At 35.4% G+C, this 20,184-nt stretch overlaps 1 protein-coding gene and 1 long non-coding RNA gene across 3 annotated transcripts; one reads left to right on the top strand and one right to left on the bottom strand.

The window, feature by feature from the left end:
* On the top strand, window positions 4,131-5,163 carry LOC109850743 (arogenate dehydratase/prephenate dehydratase 6, chloroplastic-like). The gene has a single exon (XM_020420808.1). It carries the CDS (start codon window positions 4,170-4,172, stop codon window positions 4,953-4,955), a length of 786 nt encoding a protein of 261 aa, XP_020276397.1. The 5' UTR covers window positions 4,131-4,169; the 3' UTR covers window positions 4,956-5,163.
* On the bottom strand, window positions 10,716-18,410 carry LOC109850087. Of its 2 annotated transcripts, none has more exons than XR_002249331.1 (3): window positions 18,396-18,410; window positions 18,041-18,103; window positions 10,716-10,943 (listed from the first exon to the last, which is right to left on the bottom strand). It is a non-coding gene; the product is annotated as an uncharacterized LOC109850087 (long non-coding RNA). The 2 variants fall into 2 exon arrangements; XR_002249330.1 differs by having other exon boundaries at window positions 18,390-18,409.

Here is a 20,184-nt window from a genome sequence, read left to right as displayed (position 1 = left end):
AAAGTGAAGCCAATAGCTTAGCAACTTATGAGATTGAAAATTTTGAATTCTTATTAGCAAGAAATATTTGGTATGACATACTGTTTGTTGTTAATTCAATTAGTAAAATCTTACAATCTAAAGATATGCATATTGATATTGTCATAGATCAATTAAAGGGTCTTATTGTATATTTAGAAAATTATAGACAAAATTGTTTTATGTCTGCTTTGAATTCAACTAAAGAAATTGCTAATGAAATGAACGTACAACCTATATTTCGTGAAAAACGTAAAATTCATAGAAAAAAATAATTTGATGAAAATATTGGTAATGAAACAATATTTAACGTTGAAGAATATTTTTGTATTGAATATTTCTTATACATAGTTGATAAATCGCTTGGCTAAATTGAAAGTAGGTTTGAACAATTTAAAACGTATGAAATTTTTTGGTTTTTTGTTTGATTTGAAAAACTTAAAAGCTTTAGATGATATTGAATTAAAGAATGTTGTCTTAATCTCGAAAATGCACTAAAACATGATGAATATTTAGATATTAATGGACTTGATTTGTTTTCAGAATTGAGAGTGCTTAGGGAAATTTTAAAAGTAGAGATTAATAGTCCAATTGAAGTGTTGAACTATATAAAGTGGTTAGATTCTTTTCTAAATATTTGTATTGCTTATCGTGTATTATTAACTATACCCGTAACAGTTGCTTCCGCTAAAAGAAGCTTTGCAAAATTAAAATTACTAAAATCTTATTTAAGATCGATCATGTTACATGATAGATTGAATGGTTTAGCAATATTATCTATCAAAAATATATGTTAGAAAATATTGAATATAAACCTTTAATTAGTAATTTTGCAGCTCAAAAGATAAGAAGAATGAGATAAAAATCTATTATGAGTTGCTTAGGCCTCATCTAATATTTCGCCTTGAGCCCAAAATTCCTAGGTACGGCCCTAACTATAGTAGAAGGTGTGTGTCCACCTCTTAACTTAATGGAAGTTCTCTAATCCACTAAGCGCAACATGTTATTTCATTTAACCCATTGTCATAAAATCACACTATCCATTAGATAAAAACTTCAATGTCGTGACCAAGGCTGAGAGTTATAATTTTACATTCTAAAGATACTTAATCTCCTTAGCTCACCTTATAAATACATTTATACTTCCGTAAAATTCCAGGGACATACAAAAGAGTATCACAAACGTAATAAGCTTGTTGCACACGTGTGTGTTTGCGAGAAATGTAGAAGGAAAGAAGGGCGTGAGCTCCCTTTCCTCCGTATCCCCACGTTTTCTCTGTGATTTCCTTCAAAGTGACCTCACATTTTCGGTCATACAATATACAAAATTTGTGACATCACTTGCATTTTTTTTCCTTTTCACGTGCAGTTACAACTACCCTTTTGTGGAAAACTTTGCGCCGTTGGGACGGCTTAACCCTCACGATTTCGCAGTTTCATTCACATGGCCTGCCTTTTATTAGAGACTCACCTAATTTCAACATAAAAAAAATGGATTCGGATCCTCTCCATTATCCAAAAGATAGTGGAGGGACCGCTACATAATCACAACCATTGATTGTCTAGTTGGTGATTGTGGTTTTTTTCTTTGAATGCAAATTAGGAATGAACGTAATACACGGTGGTATGGTGAGTGTTAGATTTAGATTGTATCATAACCGTCTACTAAGTAATCAACGATTGAGATTAAAAGTTATGGTCTCTCCACTACTTTTTTTTAGTGAAAAGGATCCAAATCCTAAAAAAAATGGTTAGAAACATGTAATAATTTCTGAATGGAGAAGACTATACAAAATTTTCGAAGTCCTTTTTAATTTTATTTGTTATTTGGACGGATTCCCCCGTTGTAATAAACAGATTTTCGTGGGGCTGCCGGCTAAATTCTTTGGATTTTAGTATTCAAAGGCAGAAGTAATGCTGAACTACCTACATCAACTTTCATTTCATAAAAAATCAAGCACTTGCCTTATAGTAAAAAGAACTACCACGATTTTTTCAAATCTCTTTAGCAAATTCTATCTTTTGTTTGTTTTGTTTTGTTTTGTTTTGTTTTATTTATTTATTTGATCAAATATCCATTCCGTACCATGTCCGTGAACCTACAAACTTGCCATGATGTATTCCTAACTTTTTACTAGCTTAGCCAAGTTATTTATTTAGCCAATTAAAATCGTAATGGTTAATTAATAAATCGAATTGGACAGGTAAAATTCAGAGTCCTGTCCAATGACGTTCGTAGGCAAAATATGAGTGCAATAACACCCTAACAACCTTATAATAAAAAGTTAATGTCACTTTAATATCTAAAGCGACTGCTGGTTTTTTTTTTTTTAAATTTTTTATTTCCCCCTCAAAGTCGTAGTTTTCATACTAACCTAGTTGGGATTTTCCAATTAATATTAACACATTGAATTATCAAAGTTCCGTAAAGGGTGCACTGCAGTTAGTCACTCGTTGTTGGCTCTTACCATCTCTTGATCAATTGATATTTTTGACAAGAATAAATCACAGATTGCTCCTCTACAAGCGCAAACAAATAAATTAGGATATGACTAATGCTATTACTAACATTAGACATTGATGAGAAGTATTATCTACAATCGATTTTTTCCATATTACGGGCGCTCACTAAAATATAAGAGAGATAAAAAGAAATAAATAGCAAGTGAGCCCCTCAAGTTTACGCCGATTTCTCATCTACAATTTACCCTCTTAATTACCAAACTTAATAGTAATTTACCGGAACTTTGTGATTTTATCAGAATCTCCATAGAATTTTCCGGAAACAATCAGCAAACTCAATTATGGCGAAGCACTTTTTATCAACGAGCAGTAATGGGGAGGGGTCTGGCGTTGTCTTTCACCACCTACCTCCATGCTGACATGGCAACACCTTATTGGCTGGGCAGCCAGGTAAGAGCCCACATCAGCACGGGACCCACGAAAGAACCGAACCACAACCTCCCAGCCGCGACTCAGTCGCTCAGTAGCTGGCCCGCTTACTTGGGCAAGCGATGAACAGCACCACCACTCCAGAACAAAACCAACACAGAAGGCAAGCTATAACCCAACGAAAGGAAAAGGGGGAGCTTTGCTTATAAGCCCAAAGTTTTATCTTGACTTGTTTTTGGGCCCGTCAACTATCAATCATTCTTGGACTCTCCCATAGTTCCCACGGAATCCGCAAAAGTGATCAGACCATTTTGATCGAATGTATAATACACAGACTTATCTTGCATTCTTTTTCAAGAGCCTGCTTCGTCGACGCAAGTTTGTGATCTCTAGATCACACCGCGACAACTCTTACCGCGACAACTCTTACAATTGCACTAAGGTTCAATACGGTACTTTAAGTTTAAGAATAATTTTAAAAAGTGGCTGGATCTGAAAGTAAATCAGTGTAGTACTCCGTGCTTATAAACAAAACAAAACCGAAAAAAGAAAAGAAATTGATGTTTGAACAATGATTGAGTTGCCACGTTCAACCCAAGAAAAGACTCACACCGCGCTCCGCGCTTCGCTACTCCCCAACCCCATGCCCTACCCGCCATCCCGCCCACCCACCCACCCACCCACGTACCCACGCACAGACAAACGGAAACCTCTCATATATAAACACCCCTCTCCCCCTCTCAAAAAATTAGCCAGAGATCGGTTCACAACACAATCTCTGCGCCTAAAAACAGAACCCCAAAAAAAAAAACAAAAGCTGAAAGAAATTATAAAAAAAAAAAGGTTTCTGAATGGCACTTAGATTACCCACAAATCATCTCACGCTCTCCTGCCTTGCAACTTTGCAAGGCAAGAGCACCACGCCACAGAAACCCTCCCTCAGTCTCAGCAATCCTGAAAGCAAAAACAACCCAAAAGGAGGCATCAAAAATAGAACCACCGTCTCGTCTCCTCACTGGCGAGGAGACCCGCCGGCGCTTCGGCCTTGACATAACCCGTCGAGGAGCTCGAGCGGCCTCTTCCGCCGCGCCACCGTCCCCGGCGGCCTTCCGCCGTCGCGATTTGTCGCCCTCTCCTGCCACCGCCGCCGCGGCTGCGCGTCGCGTACCAGGGCGGCCTCGGCTCCTACTGCCAAGAGGCCGCTGGCCGGCAGCGCGTTCAACGTCCGTGCCTCGTTCGACTCCTTCCCATGTGAAAACATGGAGGACGCGTTCTCGGCGCTGGAGGATTTCTCCGCTGATCGCGCTGTCGTCCCGGCGGAGAACTCCGTCGACGGGCCCATCGACCGGAATCTTGATCTGTTGCTTCGACACGAGGATGTGAACATCGTCGGAGAATTAGTCCTCCCCGTTAACCACTGTCTCCTCTCTCTACCCGGCGTGAAAATTTCCGGGGTCAGGAGAGTAGTTAGCCACCCGCAGGCTCTCAGCCACTGTAAACGCCGGCTCGAGGAACTGAACGTTGAAATCGACGAGGTCGACAGCGCTGCTGACGCTGCGAAATTCGTGGCGGAGAACGGGATCGGAGACACCACGGCGGTGATCGGAAGCAAGGTGGCAGCTGGGGAGTTTGGGCTGCAGGTTCTAGAGCACAATTTCCAGGATCCGACAGTTAATTTCAACCGTTATTTACAGCTGGGTCTCGGTTCGGGTTCTGCGATCCGACCCGGGGAAACCCGAAAGACTACGGTGGCGTTTACCCTAGATAGCGGAGTTTCGGATCTTTTCCGGGCGATGTGGATATTTGAGGTACGAGGGGTTCGGGTTACACGCGTCGAACACCGGCCTAACCGGGCAAACCCGATAAGGACCGTAGAGAAGGAGACTGGAAAGGCTGTCAAGTTGGATTATGTCTTCGTTTTGGATCTGGAAGGATGCGGGTCGGATCCGAAAGTAAAGGCGGCCTTAACGGGTCTGGCCGAGATTGCGGGGTTTGTACGGGTGCTAGGGAGTTACACATCCAAGTGTGAAAGCATAAGAAGTTAAAATAAAGATTAGAAATAAGTTGTGTATAAAAAGTATATACATGCAGATTGAGAGGAAAAGATGAGACAAGACTGCCTCTCGATGCAGAGAAGAAAACTGCATTTTTTTTTAAACATTTGTTTTTCCGTTCTTTTCAAATTGTATGTATGATAGATTTAACTAGTCCCCCAATTGGGACTGTTTTATCTCATTAAAGTTTAAAAGATCATCACATGGAATCCATCAATTACTGATTAATATCTTGAAAGATATTAAACGTCATTTCTCGAGGGTTTTCCAAGATTAGGATTTGAGGTTTCTTTGAAGGAAGCACGAGACGTAGTCCCCTTTTAGGGTCTGTTTGGTTTGACAAAAATACCGGAAATAGTAAATAGATCATAGAAATAACTTTTAAAATTATGAAGTAAAAAATAATAAAAGTTTCGCATATTTTTTTGAAGTAGTGGAAATGATACTTCTTATTGATCAATGCCTTTTTTCTGTTTGTATAGCAATGAAAAATTGTTAGGAAGTAACTATTAAAGGAGATATTAATAAAAAAATTTATTTATTTTCTAATTAATACATATTTCATCTACTTTCAGGCTACTTCCGAGCCTTAAGGGTTGGGCAAACATTTAAGAAATAAAGATGACATATAAGCGCCGTATTAGCGTTTAAGGAAATATTGAAAATAGATTTTCCTTTGTTACCCCTAAACCGAGTTTTCCTTTGTCACCCAAAAAAAAGCACTACATTTATGACAAAAAAAACATACCACACAAGTATAATCATCTATGTAAAATGCGTACTATTATCTAATCTAATGTGATTGCAACTTTCATATCAGAACAACATAGTTTTCTGTTGACCTACGCTAAGGAGGTTCTAATAAAAACCTCCTTAGCCTAAAAACTAAAAACCTCCTTCATCCATTGGATCTAGATAAATCCAATGGCTGGGATTCAGTCAAACAATTAACAGACATATGCATTAATTACCTCATTAATTACCTCAACGCAATGAATCCAGATTCACTACCTCAACGTATCTCGAATCACTGCAGTGGATCCGGATTCACTGTGTTGATGTAATTAATGCATGTGTTTAATGAGGTAATTAATACATGCGTCTGTTGACTGTTTGACTGAATCCTAGCCATTGGATGAAGGACGTTTTTAGTTTTTAGGCTAATGAGGTTTTTATTAGAACCTCTCCCCCCTTTATTAAATCAAGTCTAATTTGATTTTCCCACCAAAGTGGGCAGTGGCGGACCCACCCTTGTTCAAAGTGGTTCACTTGAACCACCTCATACAAAAGTTCTCTATAGCCTAGTGGTATTGCAGTTGGTAACATTTTGTAAGAGGTCTGGAGTTCAAACCATCCAGCCTTCGAAAATTTCTCTTTTAGGCTTCTTTCCTTTTACCTCCCCTCTATTCTTCTTCTTCTTCTTCTTTTCCTTTCATTTTATCCATTTGTTCTGTCTACCTCTTTAAGGCCTTCTATAAATATTATTGTTTCTTATATATATAAGTCAAATCATTGTTTAAAAATGATTGTTTTTCTCTTTAATAACCCTTCCTTCATTTTTTTCCCACCTGCTATTATTTGAGAAAAAAATTTAGTGTATATTTTGAACCACCACAAAAAATGTTGTAGATCCGCCACTGAAAGTGGGTATGCCTATTAATGCAACTTAATACATAATAATATAGAAAATACCTAGGACTTTGCCTGACATAAGTAAAGGATAACCATGATATTGATAATTTTTAGCATTTATTAGGGATTAGAAACGCTAAAAGATATATTCCTCAAGTTAGTAGGCCTTTTGCTCACCTAACATTGAGAGACTAGCGAGTCCAGTCTACACCAACCCACATTTAGTTTCTTCCTCTTACCTTCTCTCTCTCTCTCTCTCTCTTTATTTATTTATTTTAATGAGTGTCCCCTTTCACTGATCCTTCTGGATCAAGACATGAATGAGCCAATTAGCATTTAAATAGTGGATAAAATAGGATATTGGTCCCCAAATTTCATCTGTTTAGAAATAACAGGATATCGGGACTATTATTTCTAAACAGATGAATTTTTTTCCATAAAAAAAAAAGAAAGAAAAATTCATCTGTTTAAAAATAACAGTCCCAAAACTTTATCTTATAAAATAGGGCTATTTTTAACAAAAACCAGGCTTAAAATAAGGTAAAAATATAAAAAAACACATTTAAGGTTCAATTAAAAAAGAAACCGTCATTAAAGGGCATTCAGGTTGCAATCAACCATGTTGAGTTACTTTTGATGAAATTTCAATCTAAATTTCCAAAATACTCTTAAAGTACACGTGCCGAAAACAAGACATATCATCTTAACCGAACTTTACATTTTCTTAGCGCATTTTTTAGGGTATTTTAGAAAATTCAATAAAAAATTAACTTGAAAATAGATCAAAGTGATTAATTATAATGGAACCTGCTTTAGAGGTGTTTTCTATATTAATTGAACTTTAAAAGGTGGCTTTTGTATTTTCTCCTTATTTTAAAGATGTGTTTATGTGAAAGAAAAAATGCAACTAAGAGCATATAGAATTTTATTTATTTATTTATTTATTATTATTATTATTATTATTATTATTATTATTATTATTATTATTATGGAGGGACTTATAAAATTAATCCCCTGAATTGATGGGTTTAGAAGTTGTTGCCTTTGTCAGTGGTATAAATGAAAAATTGTTGGATTTTTTGGTCAAAAATAGCTTTCCAAAATGAGTTTTCAAATTATATATATATATTAACTACAAGTACTTTTCATAAATGCTTTGTAGCCTAGTGGAAAGTTAAAGTTTTGGTATTTCAAAAGGTCCCTTGTTCGAGGCTTGCCAACGGCAAGCTGAGAAGTGTTTTATTTGAATTAATCTCTCATAAGTTCGAATGGGCCGTGGACCGTGGGCCAAAGGGCCGGGGATCGGGGCTAATCGAGCTGAGGCGCTTTGTTAGGTGCTCGCAAGCTGCTTCGCAGCATGCGGACGAGCTACGTATTCGCACGAGGATGACCCTAGCGTTCTCGTAGTTTGACGAGGTTCGCTCAATCGACGAGGTTCGCATGTTTGACTATGTTCGCTCGTTCGACAAGATTCTTTTGTCATAAGAGGTTCGTCTGTCATACGAGGTTCGCTTGTTTGACGAGGTTCGCTTGATCGACGAGGTTCGCTTGATCGACGAGGTTCGTATGTCATGCGAGGTTTGCCTACTTGACTATGTTCGCTCGTTCGACGAGGTTCGTCTGTCATACGGGGTTCACCTGTTTGACGACGCTCGTTTGTCAAACGAGGTTCGTCTGATTTGTTGAGACGTGACCCTCGCGTTTCGTAGCAACGCGTTTATTGATTGCCTCGTATTCAGGAGTTAATGCATGCAGCGATTACAACAGCATTAAGAGCAATTTAATACATTGATGTTACAATCTTAATTGCCATTAAGAATTATAACAGTCACATTAATTGCTTGTGACTCTTGAGCTGGCCTTAGAGGCCTATAAATAGCGCCCTTAGACAGCTCTTGGTCATTGGCTGAAAAGCTGAAAATCCTCTCGCGAGCGTGGAACACGAACGTGGAACACGAGCGTCGCGTGCTGGAATATGAACGTCGATCCCGACGTTGTTGTTGTTGTACTGCTGCTGCAGGAACTTGTGCCCACAGGAACTTGTCTTAAACCGAAAGGTTTTGCACCGTAAGGTTCTGAGATCGAGGAGATCTTTTGCCTTGACCAAAAGGTCTTATAGATCGAGAAGATCTTGACAATACTGGGTTGGTGCACACCAGAGTATTACACTGCTGTTCCTGGAAGCAGTTTGGCCTTACTGGGTTGGTGCACACCAGAGTATTACACTGCTGTTCCTGGAAGCAGTTTGGCCTTGGGATCCTTGCATCGGAGTAGGCCAAATATTGCTTTAAGCCACTGCTGTTCCTGGAAGCAGTTTGGCCTTGGGATCCTTGCATCGGAGTAGGCCAAATATTGCTTTAAGCACAGCGTTTCTATAATGCACAGCAGTTAACTGAAAAAAGTTTTAAAAAAAAATACAGCACATCTAATTCCTTGCTTCATTCCAGATTTTACCTCAATTTCCAACAAAAATTAACTACTATTGCCTCATTTTGTGGATAAAATAAAAGATCTAAACTAGAGAGACTACTTTGGAATAACCAACAAGTTTCGAGGGACATAATATCAAGTTTTGAGAGACTTATTTCAAAATAGATGAGATTTGGGGATCAATGACTCAAAAAGCACTTTCTATACTTGCTTTATACACCATGCAATATTTAGTTGAGCCGCACATGGGAAAAATCTCTCTACTGTCCTAAATACCGGTATCCGTCTCCATGCTCAAAAGAGGCCTATGAATCTGAAGTTCATATTCGTCGCTTCCCTCTGATATTTTGGTATAAATGCTTTCTGGCATTTATTATATTCAATCTGCACGCAATGTTTACTACAACCTTTCCACAAAGAATAATGATAACTATATAACTTCTACACTACAAGGGTGAGAACTGAAGTATGGCTCCTTTGATGAGTAATTAATTTTTAAAAAAATTAACGAGAATATACCCAAGCTTTTTCTCTCCTGTAATGTCTTGTAACGTAGAGATTGCGCTGAAATAGTAGTATAGTTATCACTAATCTTCTGAAAATTTGCTGCATTAGGCAGCAGATACATGAGAGCATAAAGTTTCCTAATTAAAACAGAGGCATTATATATATTCATAACCTAACACAATGTTTGTTCTATGCTCCCCCAACACTTTAGCCTTTAAATTGATCCTATACCAAACACAAGAAAACCTTGCGTTTTCTATATACAAGTATATTCTTGGCCAATTTAGTAGGTTTCATAAACTTTTACCTACCAGACAACAGCTTGTCACACATAAAATATACAATTTAAAGAGGCGGATTTTGCGTCAAAAATCTAGCTAAAGAAGATTTCTATGCAGTGCCTTCACAAGGGAGATATGACAACAGCATGACATTACTGATGTTGTCATTTTAGCCAAAGCATTATATTATATTCTTTAGAAATTTTTGAATGTCACGCTTCACCTAACCAAAACATATTTGTTTGTGTTTGTCACCATCAGGATGATATTTTGTTGGAGTGGGTACTTTATTTATGCCGATAAATAAATTCTTTAGCATATAAACATTAGTAAATATATACACTCATTCCTTCTTCATGAATATGAAATAACTGCCTTTAACTCGTGGTGTGTTCCAGTTAATGCAAGTTAATAGCCAATGTATTCTGCCCACATAATAAAGCTAACAAGCAATGCTTAATAGAATGCTAGGAAGCATGCAATCTCCTGCATAATATTATTCTGAAGGAATCCACAACAACTAAAGATACTCTATCAATCTCACATTAATTGGATTGGGAGCCATCATTAGATGCTAGTGTGAGTGGTTGAACAAGCAAAAATCTAAGGGGATATTCGGTTCATTGAGACTGTAAATGCAAATGTCAGCGGCATGCAATAGTCTTTATCATTGTGTTAAAAGTAAATTCTCTACAAATTTTTGTATGATGTTTGAATTACATATTGCAGTTAATAATAAATATTTACTTCGTTGAGTTTCACGCCCTACTGTTTTCTTAAAAAAAAGGGAATCAGGATTTAATCGTAAGTCTAACTAGCTCCAACAACAAAAATTATATTTCGCCTTGATAAGGCCAGAAGCAGGGATCTAGGAATATCATAAAACAGAGACCAAATCAACTAGAAGTAAACTCAAGGAGATTGCTTTCCACTAGCTCAAAAGAAAATTACAAGCAGAGAGGTTGGTTTGAAACACAACCAATTTGGAACAGACAGATCATACTTTCAGGCAGTGTGAAAAATAAAAATGGCAAGTTTTCATACCTATAAATCGACAGCCTACAGACTGAGCTTTCTTGTTAAACTGTCTGTAACATCTTGACAACAAAACTGCTAATGTTTTGAGTACCTGTAATTCAAAGTAAAGAATTCAGCATGATTAAGTGTCTAATAAGGAAACAAACAATAAAATCAAAATATCCACAGATTTCCATTTAGGCAGAAGATATTTCACATAAATTAAATACGTAATAGCCAATCCCCACTTATGGATAGCTGAATATTTATGACTAGCCGACAATCTAAATTTTTTTGAAAAAAATCCTTGAGGACCCAAAATATGGGACCAATAGGGGGGACAAGTGAGGTGTCCCCCTCCTATTGAATAATGAGTTGGCCATCATTAATGATGACCAACTCATTATCCAATAGGAGGGGGACACTTCACTTGTCCCCTCTATTGGTCCTATTTTTTGGGTCCCTGTAGCAAAGCTTATTTTTTTAAAAAGAAAATGACAAACAGGCAAACTCCACTTATGGATAGCTGAATATTTATGACTAGCCGACAATCTAAATTTCCAAATAAAGCATGACATATAAGAAGCAGAAAGTTCAAGCTGTTGTTTGTCTTCTACAATATAACACATTACATGTACTTTAATTTATGGGCAATAGACTCAGAATCTCACGTTCATCTTGGTGACTGAATATATTCCAAAATGATTCAAACACCTACTGTAATTCCTTTCTTTCAGTGCGCCTAAACTACCCACATCTTTAGGTCATTTGATGTACGCTGTTGTTAATTACAGCGTTTCAAAGATTTTAGTATAAACTAGTATAGTGCACATGCTTTGCACGAGAGATTTGTTTTATGTTTTTTTGTTGGTTGCAAAATAAAAAAATGACTTGCGTAGTAACATAAATTATGAACAATTACAATTTTGTTTAAGTGAATAAATTATACGATAAAACTATGTATAAAGAACTGTATGATTAATTATTATAGTTTGGATAATTATTATTTATTCATAATTTATTAAACTAATTATCATATATTAAATAAATTATGTATAGAGAACTGTATGATTAATTATTATAGTTTGGATAATTATTATAATTTAGTCATAATTTATTAAAATAATTATCATATATTAAATAAATTCTTCTCTTTTAAATATAATAATTTTATACATAACATACTTATAACACTATTAGTAACTACATTTTAATTTAATAATTAGTTTATTATACTATTAGTAAATAATTTACTAAATTGTTTAATTATTAAATTATAGTATAATTTATTAATTTAAAAACACTATTAAGATCATTATACGATTACGAATTATTTTTTATACTATTATCATACTTTTAAAAGGCTAGTAAGATGGAAGGTTACAGGTAGTCCACCATACGAGGTGAAATCCTACGGCACAAAGCATAAGCCTAATGAATTTTTCTTATTTTTATTTTTTTCTAGAATTTTTAATATTATGTGAAAATAAATTAGGGATAAATTACGAATTTTCTATGAAATAACATACTTAAATAATAAATTAATAGTGTGAGCAAAGGTTTCAAAAAAGCGAGGAAATGTATAATTAATAAGAGGTGATATATAATTAGTGAATGATTAATTACAACCAATGGCATATTTGAGAATTATCAAACGGGTAAAAATGGAAATCAAAAGTTTTGACAAGGCAATCCTCTTTTATATGCAGTATAGATATAGATAAGGCATTATATGATTATTGCTAACAATTCAGTAAATGAGAAATTTGAAGGGCAAGCTGCAAATGGTGTAGAAAAGGTAAGATTTGAAAGAGTGGCATGTATACAAGGCAACCTAAGAGAATCTTGTGGGGATACTAAATTATTGAAGATTGCAGGCCAGACATTCTTATGAGGGAAGGATACATGGTATCCTACCAACCTAACCAGTTTCTTGTTAATGCACAGGTTAAATAAATATTAATTGAAATACAACCACCTAGAGAAAAACAAAACAAAAAGAAAACAGACAATATACAAATGAAGAATCAAATATGGATTTATTTGCGGAGAAAATCGGTCTTCCAAGATAAAGCTCCTGCTCTGTTCATCCACAAGTTAATGTTGACCATGAACTTCCAATCTGATGCAAACCTACTGTCTTTGACAAGTTAAATTATTCTCATCACAACATCACCCGATTAAAAAAATGTACCATATAGTTTAGTATATACTTCTAAAATTTAGAAGATAACCATCATTATTATAAATACTTGGAAGATATACCCATATGCCCTTTTTATATATATACTGGTGAGATGATTCTTTCAACGGACGCAAACGTACAGCCGTACATGACCAGAAAATTATCTGTAGCTGGATACATGATGTACTTGTATGTCCTTTTCAACGATTATGAATTTGAAAGATTGATACATAGCAACTACATTTGAATACAAAGGGAATACTTCCTGAAGACAATAGGTTCTTCCTTGAAGGGAAAAAAAAAGTCCATAAACACATCCATGAAAGTTTGATGTGAAAACAAAAGATTCTAATTCAAGACCCTATTACAGGAATAAGAACAGGACAGCATCTGAAATGAGACAAGAACCACAAACAAAATTAGTAATGGGGTGAATGATTGACCCTTACCACCATTCTTGTTTTTCCAGACACCAACCGCCAAAAAAATAATAAATAAATAAATAAAAATAAAACTAAATAAATAATAAAACAAAAAACACAGACATTACTGAAGGCAGGAAATCGGAGGCAAGAGTACAGAATTACTGAAGCCCTTACACCCAGTGACATTGTGGCACGTGATGTATTTAAGTTAATTATTCCCTTAAATTCCTTATCAGCATCCCTCTAATAATTTAATCATTACTTCATCTAACATGCAAGGACCATTTAGAAAATCTTTCATTGATACCATGTTGTATAGAATTTTGACAGGATAAATTGTGACCCGAAGAAGTAGAAGAAGGTATTATCTGCATGGGTCCTTAAAGCGGACAGGTGTTATTTGCAAATTTTACCTCAGAATTGAATGCTGTAAAAATAAAGTGAGATAGCTATTATGAGGTGGATCCATTAAACAAATTGAATGTCATACAAAGCTTTAGTCTTTCATACTTGTCATAGAAGAACTTTGGATATTAGGACATAATATTAAAAGCTGACAGTCATTTTGTAATACAACTTAGCAATTAAAAGCTCAGTCATAAGCTAACCAAGACACATACACATACTTAATTTAATGTAGAATAACCTGACTAGAAAAGCTATTTATGCACAGTATACTGTGGTTATCTTAGCATTTACTCATATTATTACTCTACCTTTCTCCAATAATCTGCTTAATGTCTCCAGTATAAGCAAATAATAACACATTTCCCAGTGGAAAGTCTAGGTTCAGAAGCTGTTCAAACATGCAAGGAAGTTAGGAACACAACTTCAGAGGATTATCTACTAGTATGATAGGGAGTTCAACATGTCAGAATTGTAGGTCACTCTATTATAAAACTAGGTGCAACCCTGGGCAACAGGTGCAGATCAAGTGGGTTGGGTCGAGTCGGAGGCAAACCCGAAACCCTAGCCTGACCCTTCTTTTGTTGGGATTTTTCCAAATCAAAACCTACACCTGGCTGATTCTTGCTTTGATTGGGTTGGCTCAGGTTGGAAGTGAGTATGGTTGATTAGGATGAGAAGATTAAGTCAGCTTACACATCTATTAGAACTTTTAAATAGCAATTAAAATTCAAAGCTCGTCATCAAATCCTAAGCTCCAAGTCTGTGAGATGCCCAATAGTATAAATAATCCACAAAGTACAACCTAATGCATCTTTCTGTGTATATTACATATAACAAATACTTTATCTATATTAATATGTTGAGTTGGAGCATGTAGGACTTGGATTGGGTTTTGATTAGGCTCGATATATTTCTGAGTTCAGCCTAACCAACCTAGGTTCAGGTGTAAGCCCAATAATGCATAGTTTGGGGGATCCAAATGCAATCCAAAATTTGCAACCTAGATCACGCTGAAACATACATTATATATTGAAGTTTTCATCCAGCTAATTAGCACATGCTAAAACCATCTTAATAAATTATCTCATCTGACTTCGATTCTTTATTGAAGCTACCTATAACTTCTTATGGATTCATTCACTGATCATGTCTTGTTTTAGTATATGCCCAGTCATCCATCTCAGCAATTTCAAGTTATCTAATATATGCCCAAGTGATTCTTAGGTCCTCAATGCCCTTAACATATAATCTTACTATAAATTTTTCCTTCAATTTCATAAGTATCTTATAATCATACAGTATTTAACGAGCACTTCTCCACTTTTCTCTGTTATGTTTTATATGATGCAAGTATTTAACAGAATCTTTCTCCAAATTATGCCTCAAACAGTCATCTCTTTGCATTAAAGTGGAAGTAATTTGAGATTTTAGAAACATGTTTACGTGATTGATTGTGAACAATCCCAGGTTGACCAAGATTTACTACAAAAAGGATTGGGAAGAAAGAAGAATAATAATAAAACTTGTTAGTTCTTAGATTTCGGCCATTTGGCTAACTGCATGTCTCTTAATCGAAACCTACTGTATCATCATCCTCTCAAGTAATCCTAAGTATACTTGGACTTACTAACAAAATGAATATCTGTACTAATCTAATGAACTTTGTACCATCAAGATAAAATATACATATACATTGATATCAAGTTTCAGAGAGTGAGTAATCTAAAATTATTCTCTTCTGCCTTCGCAAGCAATGGGGGATTCAACATATGGGGCTAGGAGTCGACTCAGGTTTCAGATCGGCAACAATCAGAAACTACTGATTATTTCTACGCCTCTACTTACGGCAACAATCTTTGTCATTGCAGAACAACGAGAAACAATGGTCATATCTTCTATTGTGAAACAACAAAAAGATGCTAGCAATCGTTTGGAGGCACAATGACGACAATCATTTTTGCAGTCTCAATAAGAGCAAATAATCGATGTTTCGAAGTTGAAAAGGCATCAGCAATCTTTGTCATCCCACAACATGAAAATTGTTATTGATGTTTGTTTTGGAGATGCAACGACGACTAAGAACCTGACTCAACTCCTTCCCCCAGGCAGAATCCCCCATTAATTGCGAAAGCATAAGAGAATAGTTCTCCATTACTGACTCTCAGATTCTTGATATCAATTTATGTTGTTTTTTATCTTGATGTTACAAAGTTCATCAGATTGGTAAGGATATTTATAAATTTCGTTAATAAATTCGAGCATACTTAGAATTATTCAGAGAGAATGATGATATACTAGGAAATGCAATCAACCAAATCTAAGAACTAATAGGTTTCATCATTATTTCTTTCTTCTCATTCCTTTTTAATACTAAACCTTGGGTAACCTTGGAGATTCACAATAAATCACGTAAAAATATTTCTAAATCTCAAATTGCTTCCATTTAAATGCAAAGAGATGACTGTTTGTCTTAAACACACAATTATCATTCATGCATTTTTCTCTTTAAATTTCTCCGTCAATCTCATAGTTACCTTATATAAGAATATAGCATTGAACAAGCACTTCTCCCCTTTAACCATCTTGGTTAGACTCTTACAAGAAAATCTTTAGTTAAAATGATCATTCTTCAAAAGGTTTTTCGATGAAATTCCCAAAATGCCTGTCGGAAAAAGTCACCAAGATCTCTCATGACAGACAAATTATGATATATGATGAGGATAATAAGGATTAAGGAACCAGTTAGTGTAACCTAAGATATGCATTTTTCTCCGTAAGTCATCACAGTTTTATTTATTGTGAGATTATTTCTCTGAATTGCATCCATTTTATTGACTGATTAAGCATATCTTCAAAAAATGCTAGTGAGCACACGTGCCTTTAAAGGTTATTATAGTTTATCTGCTGCGAGATTATTTCTCTCAGTTGCACCGCCTTTGAGTGATTATTAAGAATAGTGTCAGAACGAGCACTTTCCTATGCAAATGACCAACAAGAAGGTTAGTAGAAGAGAGGTTCCAAAAAGGCCTGGAAGGTTACACACGCACAAAAATAAATTATAAACAAACACATTCATACCCAATCCAACCTCATCGGGCATGGAAAAAAACCCACACTGGAACCCAACGCACCTTAGAAGGTGTGTTCTATGAGCCAGATATTGTAACAAGCACACATGCCAGAGATCTAAACTCCGGATTCCCAAATAAGTTTTCAGTGCATATATATTAGATATCATGGACTTGGTTCAACTAAGTAACAAAATTGTCAAAAGGTAATTAAAATTTTAATCTATTTTTGGCGATTCATTGTTTGCAGACAGGAGAAACTATGTTCTAGTTTGACATAATCCGTGTCCGTGTCGTATCCGTGTCCTGTATCCGTATCCGTGCATCATAGGACAGGAGAAACTAATTCTAGTTTGACATAATCGTTACATATTCAAATAACTTCGAAATCCTTGTGGTTTTGAAATGGTAAAAATTCATTACATTTAGTAATGTTTTGACTGACAAAAATGCTTGGGCAAAACATGGATTAGGCGTAAGTGGATCACATTCAGTTTTGATCAAGGTTTTAAATCACCTTTCGGATACCTAGCCCAATTTTTAATAATTTGACTTTGAAATTATTCTCATACCTCGCATACAGTGTTTTAAATGTCAAATATCGGGGATATATCAAACGGAACAAATCCAATATCCGATGACGGATATTGGGGATATATCAAAGATATTTCCTAAATATCAGGTGTCATATCAGATAATATGAATAGATAATTCATAAATGTCCATATGATGGAGTTATGGAGAAAGATGATATCTTTTGTAGAAGCATTTGGTCTCAATTGAGCCCTGATTCTTCTTTCTGGTTATTTACATAAGCAGATATTTGTTTATCGTTTGGTTTTTAGACCTCAACTGAATCATAAGTCAAAACCAACATTTATAACAAATAAAAGTCCAAACCAACATTACAATATTTCAGCTGTTTCTTTAGGCCAAAAAGTCAATTGAAATATAGGGAAAATCATGTTATATAGCCCAAAAATTGAAAAAAAAAAATTAATAAAGGATATTGAGACCATATCATTTTGCAGCAAGACTAATAAAAGGATATATCACCTGATGTATCTATCATGTCGGGGATATTTAAAACTATACTCACAGGAACTTAAATATGTGCCAAAACCTGACTACTAGGTGTGTTTTGGGAGGGTCCTTTCAGGTACATAAAACTGCTCGACTTGCACATCTACATTGAAACCAAATACATAAATTTCATGATTTCATCAGAAAAGAACGAAGATAAATGAACTTGCTTGTTAAGGTTCATTGATGGTATCTTTTATCTAATAAGCATCTCAAAAGAATCAGCTCTGTTCATCATTATCCTTAGTCTAACAATTCTCTATGGATTAAGCAATAACCAAACATATGTACATAATACGGAGCACTGATATCTCAGATCCAGTATACAGACAAGACAACAGGAAAGATTACTATCTATACTTGTAATGCAAGTGATCTGAGTAGAGTACCATCACCATTAGAGAAGCCTTATTGATTCTCTAGGGCAAGCTCACGCCATACATCCCTATCAACTGTTTGGCTTTCTTGATCTGTTCAATAATAAATATATAAGAAAAATCTTAAATGGAAGCCTGCCAAACACATAAAGCAAGAATAACATTTTCATTAAGCTACAAGCACTCTACAATAGTGCCAGAGCCAATGGTAAGAGTATTTAGAAGTATAATATTAGGAAGTACAAGTTATCCCAGAAAGAAGGGGTCTGCTCCCCACACACCCACCCTCCTCCCTCCACACACACACACACACACGGAAACATAGAAACCTGGAAAGAAAACATTAATAAATTGCACCTGTTGTGTGAGATCAAGTGCGATAAGATAGTTTCATGTACGATAATAGAGACAAAACATGCCTGAGCTATGCAACAAGATGTAAGATGATATTATAATCTTCTTTATCTCTTATTACGAAGGGTCATAGGCTGGACTACAGTCTGAGAATTCTCATAATATGTGCTAATCCTTACCACTGAATGGGCCTCAATAGCTACATATAATATACTATATTCTCCTTTGTGAATGAACTTTGTATGAGGTTGATTTATTATTAACAATATACTGAGAAAAACTAAATTTTTCTATAGATTAGTATCCCCTTCATATTTGCACATGTATTACCAGAAGTAGTCCTTCTCTGCATACATTTCATTCTCATAACCATGAGACAAACTACATTTCCAATTTGTTAGCCTCACTCTCACCTAAGCTTCTCAAACAAATTAGCTAAAATTGCTTCTTCTTGCATGCTTGAAACAATCAAGACCTAGAAAAAGCGTAGTTGTTAAAGGAGAGAAACCTACAGTGACAACAATTTGAAATTAGCAAATTAATGCTGGAGAAAAAAACATTAGCTGATAAAATAATAAAGATCAAGCAAGCCAAAGACGTACAATAATGCAGCTAAGTAATAGTTAAAAGAGATACTACTTTAGGATTGGAAACAGATCCTAATTTCTTTAAGTAAGCCTGTGAATATTGTTTAAGTCAAATCATAGGAGGATGAATGAAGAATAATTGCTGTAAGATTGACCTAGCCTGCAATTTATTGATTCAAAAACAGTACATACTAGAAATGAACATGAAAGTTTTAACACTTCAAAGCCATTGTATAGTAAGAGAATAGATAAAGAAGAGAGAGAAAACAAAGTTGTTTATTGTAAGTCCTTGATATACTTACATATGGGGATCAACTTAATAGACATTCTCATTAGACTATGTACATGGCAATCTAAAGAGCACTAGGGTTCTCAGCCTATATTCAAATTGGATTAGGGAAGGAAACATCGATCTTGAATAGTATGCTATAAAGCTTTACAATCTCAAAATTAGCAACAATATGGATCAATATTAAACTTCGCTTGATGATTCTAAAACTCATACTTGTTTCTTACACTTTCATGAGATAAGGAAATCCTATAAAAGGATAGTATTACTTGTGCAGAACATCAGATATCAGGACACCCTGCCTAATTGGCATCAGCATATACTACTAACTAAAGAGAGGAGGTAGTATTAAAAAAAAGACCATAATCACAAGAGATAAAATAGTAGAAAAGAAAGGACCATAATCACGTGATCAAGAGATATCTAATAACTCGTATAACGCGCTATAAGGAAGCTGTGAGGGTGAATCACAAACTAAGTACTTCCACATCAAGTTATATATTATCACTTGCAGATGCATTGATGATCCGGAGTCGTCAAACTTTAGATCACAATACTAGTGCCACATGAACTCCTG

This window comes from Asparagus officinalis, chromosome 7, assembly GCF_001876935.1.
Source record: "Asparagus officinalis chromosome 7, Aspof.V1, whole genome shotgun sequence".
Taxonomy (NCBI): Eukaryota; Viridiplantae; Streptophyta; class Magnoliopsida; order Asparagales; family Asparagaceae; genus Asparagus; species Asparagus officinalis.
Note: the sequence above shows the minus strand (reverse complement) of the source record. Positions and strands in the feature narration are given on the sequence as shown.